Source organism: Primulina huaijiensis, chromosome 8 (assembly GCF_012295235.1).
Source record: "Primulina huaijiensis isolate GDHJ02 chromosome 8, ASM1229523v2, whole genome shotgun sequence".
Taxonomy (NCBI): Eukaryota; Viridiplantae; Streptophyta; class Magnoliopsida; order Lamiales; family Gesneriaceae; genus Primulina; species Primulina huaijiensis.
In genome coordinates, this window is record NC_133313.1 from 2,296,512 (window position 1) to 2,305,205 (window position 8,694).

At 34.3% G+C, this 8,694-nt stretch overlaps 1 protein-coding gene across 1 annotated transcript; it reads right to left on the reverse strand.

The window, feature by feature from the left end:
- Positions 1-315: 315 nt before the first annotated feature.
- LOC140983377 (protein DETOXIFICATION 49-like) lies at positions 316-2,151 on the reverse strand. The gene has a single exon (XM_073450414.1). It carries the CDS (start codon positions 2,121-2,123, stop codon positions 477-479), a length of 1,647 nt encoding a protein of 548 aa, XP_073306515.1. The 5' UTR covers positions 2,124-2,151; the 3' UTR covers positions 316-476.
- Positions 2,152-8,694: the final 6,543 nt, after the last annotated feature.

Below are 8,694 nucleotides of genomic sequence, written 5' to 3' on the forward strand. Positions count from 1 at the left end.
TCACAGATAAAGATTCGTGAGACCGTCTCACAAGAGACCTACTCCTTATTTTTAGCCCCTTATTTCTTTTCTTTTTTCATAAAAAATTAAATTTATGTAAAAAAACTCTAAAAAAACTTTAAAATCAGAAAATTTCAATTTTCTTTTTTAATTTTAATTTAAATTTTTTTGACAAGAAAACAATAATATTTATTAAAAAATTGACTAAACATATACGCAATGAGTGCAAAAAGACTAATAATATATTATTTTCCTTGTGATATTCCAAAATGTTGTGATCATATTGCCAAACATTTGAATATTCCTACGAAGAAAGCATGCATGTGTGTGGGAAGTCGATTTTCCACCGACTCAAACTTGACAATATTTCAACAGAAAAAATATAAATAAAATAAAATGTTTTTTTAAAAAATAAATACAATATAATAATAATAATAATGCGCTAAATAAAATAATACACCTAATCTCAAGATTAATTAACACAAGCTCTCCCCCTTCCCCTTGTTTTCTGCTAATATATTTGATTGATCATTTTCATTAAACTCTTGGTTTTGATCAACAACTGCGTAGTCTCCAGTCAATTCTTGTGCTCTTCGGGCCTCCATTTCCCAATCCGTTCGAAGCAACACGATCATCATTGTGACCATACATGAAGCTTGCGCCGCCAAAAGGCCGAACCAGAGGCCCTCGAAATCCAGTTTACAGTAGAAAGCTAACCCCACAGCCACCGGCATTCCGACCAGATAAAAGCATCCCAAGTTGATGTTTGCTCCGACTTTAGGTCGAGCCGTGCCCCTCAACACCCCGCAGCCCGTCGTCTGCGGGCAGTTCCCCAGCTCGCAGAGTCCGATTATCGGTAAAACGAGAGATGTCAAAGCGATTATCTCTTTATCCTGAGTGAACATTCTGGCCCAAATGTTCCTTATCGATACTACAAAGAACAGGGCGGAGAAGCCCAGTATGAAGCTGCCGGAGAGCCCCACAACCGCAGCGAATTTTGCCTTTTCGGGCCTGCGTGCTCCTATCTCATTACCTACTCTTGTTGACACGCTGAAGCTGAGTGAAGATGGGAATATATAGATTAATGCAGTGGTTTGAATAAGTATTCCCATTGATGCAACCGTTGCTTTCGGATTGAGCAACAGCCCACATAGCAAGATCATTATTTCGTACCACCACCATTCGAGACAGACCGAAATGCAGCTTGGAATGGCTAGATTCAGAAGAGGTTTCCAGCCCTTAAAGCATTCAATAGATAATCCTCCCCATGTTCTTTTGTACACTCCAGAAAATAGTATATAGACCAATAATAACAGAACGAGGTTTATATTAGTCCAAACCCCGCTTAATGCAACTCCCTTTAAGCCTAAACTAAGCTTCGAAACTAGGAGATAGTTGATAGGTACATGCAAAAGAACCGAAATCGCAGCGCAGAATGTTAGAGGCATGGTTATTGACTGAGTTCTCAGGTAGATTCTTAGCGGATGCAACAAAGCTTGAGCGAACAGATCAGGCAAAGAATAGAACAAATATTCTTGAGCTCGCGTAGCAATTGCTTCATCTTGTCCACATAAGAGGAGAATCTTTTTCATGTTTAACCACAAAATGGATATCGGTAATGAAGCGAAAAATAGTAAAAGTAGAGTTCTTTGCAAAGAAAGACCAAGAATCTTGTATTTCTTAGCTCCAAAGGCTTGTCCACATATGGGCTCCATTCCCATGGCTAAACCGGAGAGGATTGAGTAACCGGTGATGTTAGCGAATCCGACTGCCAACGAACCACCTGCTAAGGCCAAGTCCCCCAACCGTCCTAGGAAGAGCATCGAAATCATCGACCGGGAGTAGAGAAGTAGCCCGGTTAAGATCATCGGTAAGGCTATTTTGGCTATGGAGAGGGATTCTTGAACAACAAGCGAGAGATGAATATTATTGGGTTTTTGAGGTTCGATTGTTGGTGGTTGGTGAAGTGTTGGGTTTTTAGGGATCAAGCAAGTGAACATGTCGGTTTCTTGGGTTTTGGTCGAGCTATGGGGAAGATCCACATCATTGTTGTTTGCTTGTTGATCATTCGATGAATTGGCTTTCATTGTGGGAGGATTATTTGGTGTTGCTTGTTTGCACATTTTAAGTGATTTAAGTGAGAGGGGATGCGCAAGAGTTTGGGAGGATTTGAAAGAGTGTTTGGTGGTGGATATATATAGCGGTATATAATGACTTGGGGCATCGATTATTGGCGAGACACCAACAAATTCTTTGTCAAAAATACAAATAAATTTTTTTACTTTGGTTTTTGTAGCATGTGTTGTTTGGATATATATTGTGATACCTCTTGTTACACATCTTAAAAATTAAAGATTTAAAATGAGTTTATAATGAGCTACAATGAACTTCTATAGCAACTTGAGTTAATCATTTTCGTAAAACGAGTACGAATACAAATTAGTTACTGTAGGGGCCCATTGTGCAGTCACGTAAGCGCAGACACGGGCTCGGAGCGTGACATATAGGAAATAAATTAAATATTAGGCAACATAGCCACCAAAAAATTAAACCCCTACAATAAAAATGTAAAGAAAAATATTGTGAGTGAAATTTAAAAAACGTGAAACGTGACGAAATTTCAAGACGAAGTAGTATTAATTAAGTATTACATTTAATGTAGGATTTACTCGGTTCTAACATTTGTACATACTATATTGTTGCACTTTCTCATAGGGCCAAGTTGCATTCGCTACCTATTGAAGGAAAAAAATCGAAAGACACAATTTTAATCCCGATGTTTTTAAATTAATTACAGGCACGAATTATACTGTATTTAATTATATTTCGTACTCTTTTGACTTTTCATGCTTATTCCGACTTAATTTTTGTTTAATTTTATCGCTTTTGGGAATATCTGTCACACCTTAATATATACTAGCTACTTGGCACACGCGGTACGTGTGTACGGTTTTTTTATAATTATCGAGAGCTTAAAGTGAAATTTGACAAATTATCGAGGGACTAAAGTGCTATTTGAGTAGTTGTAATTTAAAAAAAAAATAAAAAAAATGTTTTTTGTAATTTAAAAAAAATAAAAACAAAAATGTAATTGTGATATAAAATAAGGGCAAAATCGGAAAATCAAAAAACAGACCAATTTGTTTTGTCTCTATTAGAGAGATTCTTAATATATAGTAATAGATTATACTAGAAATAATTTATTTTAAGAATTCGAAATCAATAAACATTGTTGAATTAAACCCAATCCTCGGATATTGTTTAAGCTAGAGCGAGGCGGCCAAGTGAATCAGCTGGCCCTTGGTTTTTATGTGTGTCGGGTAGCGCAGGCCATATATATTTAAGTACGAGACAATTATTTAAATGAACTAAGATTCTAAAAAATCTAGTGTCTATGTTATTAAATCAAGATACCAAGTCAAGATTTGCAAATTTTGGTCATATCGTATATAGTCAAATCATTAAACTATCAACATGTTCAAATTCAGCTAGAGGGTGCTTACTATTTGGGTCATGTAGAAGTGTATAAATTCCAAATAAGTAATATTCAACAAAATTTAGCGGGTTCGATGAAAAAAAGACAAAAAAAGCAAGTTATTTTTGTCACGCCCCGAGCCCGGGCCCGCGCCTGCGTGACTGCAGAATGGGCCCCTATAGCAACTACTTCGTATTCGTTCTCGCTTTACGAAAATGATTAACCCAAGTTGCTATAAAAGTCCATTGTAAGCCATTATAAACTCATTTTAAATATTTGATTTTTCAGATGTGGGACAACGGTATCACAATCACCCCTCTTTCAGAACGCGACGTCCTCGTCGCGTCCTGACCCCTCGATCCACCAGCACCGAGAATCTAGAGGTAGCTCCTACAGGTTCAAGAGGTGGCTCCCGTCATGTAGCACTTTGCCCCGCAGGTTCAAGAGGTGGCTCCCATGCAAGTAGCACTTTGCCCCGCATAGCACTTATTTCCCGGTGTTCCATGCCGGTGACCGGCTCTGATACCATTATGTCATACCCCGAGCCCGGGCCCGCGCCTGCGTGACTGCACAATGGGCCCCTATAGCAACTACTTCGAATTCGTCCTCGCTTTACGAAAATGATTAACCCAAGTTGCTATAGAAGTCCATTGTAAGCCATTATAAACTCATTTTAAATCTTTGATTTTTCAGATGTGGGACAACGGTATCACAATTTTATGAAAAACCAAACATTGACAAGTTGCAGGAGTAAAATAAAAAACAACTAACTTACATGACTAAAATTATAAATTTTTGTTCTTTCATTGAGTATCAACGAAACGACGGAGTAGATAAATAAAAAAAAGGAAAAAGTAAATATGAGCTTATTGCATTAACAACAATTTGGATTATTGGAGGATCAAAACTTTATGCATACTAACATGCATCATGATTTTTCGATTTTTTTTACAGTAAACTCCTCGAGCCAAACTTAGAGACATACACTATTTGGTATAATAATTGTTTCTATTTGATAGAGACATCGAAACGTGATGTTTGTGTTGCTGTATGATTTAAAAGATTAGAGTTTCATCGTTACCACCAGCTTTAAATTCTGATAAAGCAACAAACACTCGATTCTATAATTGATATCAGAGCCAATGTCATGAGTTTTACACTCATGTGCATCGCACAAACATTGATGATTTATGGATTTTCTGCATGAGGTATTCGCATTCATGTTTATTTTATGCATGGCAGTTAATTATTTAATTGTACGGTTTATATATATACTAGAAGAAATGCACGTACACGGTACATTGGGCACAAAACATAGAATAAATTTTGCAGATAAAGGGAACATTTAAAAATTTGAACGAACACTTAATTTTCCTTCTTCCTCCTCCTCTAGTTATAGTCACCAATATTTTCAATATCTTGGATCTCTAATGTATATTTCACATCATTGCTATTAATTTTTTTATTTTTGTTTAGAGAAAATTATATTTTTTGTCACATATGTTAATTTCTTGCGATTCTTTCTTCAATATATGTTATAAAATATCACCTATTTTTTAGGATTCTTTTAAAATATATATAAACCAAGGACAAATTTGATAATTCATACTATAAAACTTCCCATGGTCCACTTTTATAATATATAGAGATATATGTAAAAATTTAATAATGGTTATTATTTTGTGTCCCTAACCAAGCAAATGAACTAATTAAGGTAAGAGTATGTCTAATTTTTATATGTGAGACAGGTCAACCCTATCGATATTTATAATAAAAAGTAATACTCTTAGCATAAAAAGTAAGATTTTTTCATGTATGACCCAAATAAGAGATCCGTCTCACAAAATACGACCCGTGAGACTGTCTCACAGAAGTTTTTGCCTTAAGGTAAACTAAGTAGACACACACTGACACAATAGTTTTGTTCATGCTACTCATGCTTCCCGCATAAGTAGGTCAGTTGAGATGACCTCCCGGATGATCTCCTAAAACGTTCAGCCAAGTATGAGGTGACCTTATGCTGTGCTGCGTCATGAATATGACATACTGGTTCTACCGCACGTTGGGTCACTGTCTGAGCTATCTGAGCTACCGAGAGTGGGCCGGACCCATCCTCGGTCCGAGGATATCAAGTTTGATTCTCATTGATTGCAAGAAGTGAAATTATTGAGGGAGAGATTGTCGGGGTGCAATAATTATCTCTACTTGATAGAACAATCGAGACGTGTTACTTGTGATGCTGTACAATTTAAAAAAAATTAGAGTTGGACTGTTACAACCAACTATAATTTTTAGTAAAGCGATAATCGCTCGGTCATACACGGACAAAAAGTTTTCTACTCTATGGAGACAGGGGAACTTGCCAACTTGGTGTCCCCGTGATACAATAGTACGAGTATATGAAGTCAAGTATTTTATCCAGACAAACAAAAATAAAAAGAATATCGAATGACAAAACATCTATTGGACGGTCATTGGTGGGCCCGATCAATCCAACGGCCTGTTATTGGCCCAAGATTTGACTAAAAGAGAGGAAGGGATTCAGTTTATCAAGCCAAAATTCAGTCCATTTTGTTGTCACACGGCGCACAGAAAGTGAGACTTTATTCACACTTTTAAAAAGATAAATTATGCTGGCAATCGACATATGCAAGAGATAGAGAATGACTCATTTAATCTATTTATTAGATTCCTCTCGTTTCTTTTAAATATTTTTCCCAAAATATCAGAAATTTTTTTCCCGTCGGCATCGCATAAATTGCGAAAATCGTTATTACAAGTAAATATTTTTTGTGGCAATTTCTGATATAATCTAACTAGAGTTCAACCAGTATGATTTTGAAGCCTCTCATCCTTACCCACCTATGAATCCTTGGCAAAAGCCTATTATTTTAATACAGTTTAAATTAATCATCAATGAAAATGACAAGTCATGTGACTGACTAAACAAAAATATTGCTACTTGATAAAATAATTGAATTTCAGAAACAGAAACATAGAATAGACGTAAAAGGAAAGCTTGCCCACTTCGAATTGCTACTTGATAAATAATTGAATTTCAGAAACAGAAAGATAAATAAAAAAAGAAAAGTTAAAATAGACGTAGAAAGAAAGCTTTGCCCACTTCTTCTCCTGCTCCCGCTTCTGGCACATGTTTGGTCCTCAAAATAATAATGAAGTGTCACAATAGGAGAAAGGGGATCAGCTCTTGCTTTTGGAATTTTGTATCAATTATTTTAATCTAAAAATTATATGGTAGTCAAAATTTAACTAAAAATAATAATATAACATAGGATCATATATTTTTTTAGGGTAGTTATGATTTTCTTTCATTGTAATTTAAAATATTTGAATTACACTATTACCATTAATGACGGATCTGGTAGATGAAGAAATCAGAGGATCAATTGAATGCGAAGCCATTGATACACACGAAAATAAATCTCCACCGGCAAAGCAGAGGCAACCAAATTTGATCAGAGATTCTTCCGATTTGCAGCGATGAATGATCGGAGATGGAAGTTAGTGGAAAGAATTTTGCTCTGATACCATATTAAAAGTAAACAGAAAGAGAATGGAAATCTGAGATACATTCTTCTATTCCATCGTACTGAGAAAGAGGGAAAAATGTTTTTATACAATTCTACCTACTCCTATTTACAGATTGGAAATATATAAACTTCAAACATGTCACAGTATCGACTTTGATGAATTACGAATTGGTATAATTATTTGGTGAGAACGATAATTTTTCTTATTACAGAGCGCGGTTAAATATGGCTCTTGGAAGTTTGAAAAATTAGAATTGCGCGATTATCATCACCTTAGTGAAACTGGAACACTCAGATATCATGTATTTGGTTTTCATGAGTTTCAAGTTGATATAATTATAGGGATGAAGATTATTATGGTAGAAATATGACTATTGTAGGGTACGAGATAATCAGAGTTACATTATTAAAACAGAATAGAAAAATAAAGCGACTGACAGAGAAATAAAATTTTGATTAAAAATATGATGTATGAAATTAAAAAAAAAACAAAAAAAAAGATATAACTTTACTGGCTAAGAGTGACTCGTTCCTACCTGCAGGTCCTCACTCCTCCAGGTCAATAAGGCAACAGTAAATGTGAGGGCCATTGGACGGCAGTTCATGGCTCAGCAACAGTAAGTGGATTGGTTATTTAATTTATTTCCACGTAAAAAAGACAATGTTTGTGTCATATATGTTCCCACTTTTTTTTTATACAAAATACTTTTATATAATTTTTTTTATAATTAATTTGATTTATATTTAAATAGAAGTTATATTATAATTATAAAAATTAATGAAAAAGCATACTACAATTGAAAATGATTACATATTGCAATTTAAATTGATTATATTTAAATAAGATCATACCATAATAGTAGAAATTATTGAGATATTAAACTTTAATTTTGAAATTATAAAACAAAAAAGAGAAAAAAATAAAAATAAATCATGACATCATTTTGTCTCTATATAGAGATTCTTAATAAATAGTAATAGATATAGCTAGAGCATGTGGTTGCTTGCAATTTAAAAAAAAATATTTTTAAAATTGTAAACATTTATATATGTAAAATAAATAAATTTAAAATATTTCTATGCCTTTGATTTTTTAAATATTTTTAATTTTGTTGGTATTTTGAAGGAAAATATTGCAATTTTAGCCATATAATTTGACATATTTTGTATTTTAGTCACGTAATTTTTCAAATATCTTACATCTAGTATCTTGGATTTTTCAAAATTCCACGTCTCAAATTCAATGTATTCATTTGGCTCAAGTTAGAATAAATGATTTGAAATCCCTAGTCTTGCCCAATCATATTTATTTGTTTTAACTTCAAATCAACTTTCCAAACTTACTCATTTGATATAGTCTTTTAAATCAAAATCTCTCAATCCAAACACAAACTTATGGATTTAGCTTAACTTTAATTGAAATTCATGAAATAATTGTGATATCCTCCGAATATGGGCCTTGTCCGACCCGAGCCTATCAGAACCTCGCCGGGTTCGAATCATCCTTAAAAATACACAAATTGACAAAACATAGTGTCAATTGTTAGATGTGTAAACTTCGGGTATATCTGCATGTGATGCATTGCATGTAGATTACGTGCGTGTATGTGTTAATATGTGAGTGCGATTCAATCTTTTGATGTCAGAATGGCAGCTAAAGACAAAAAA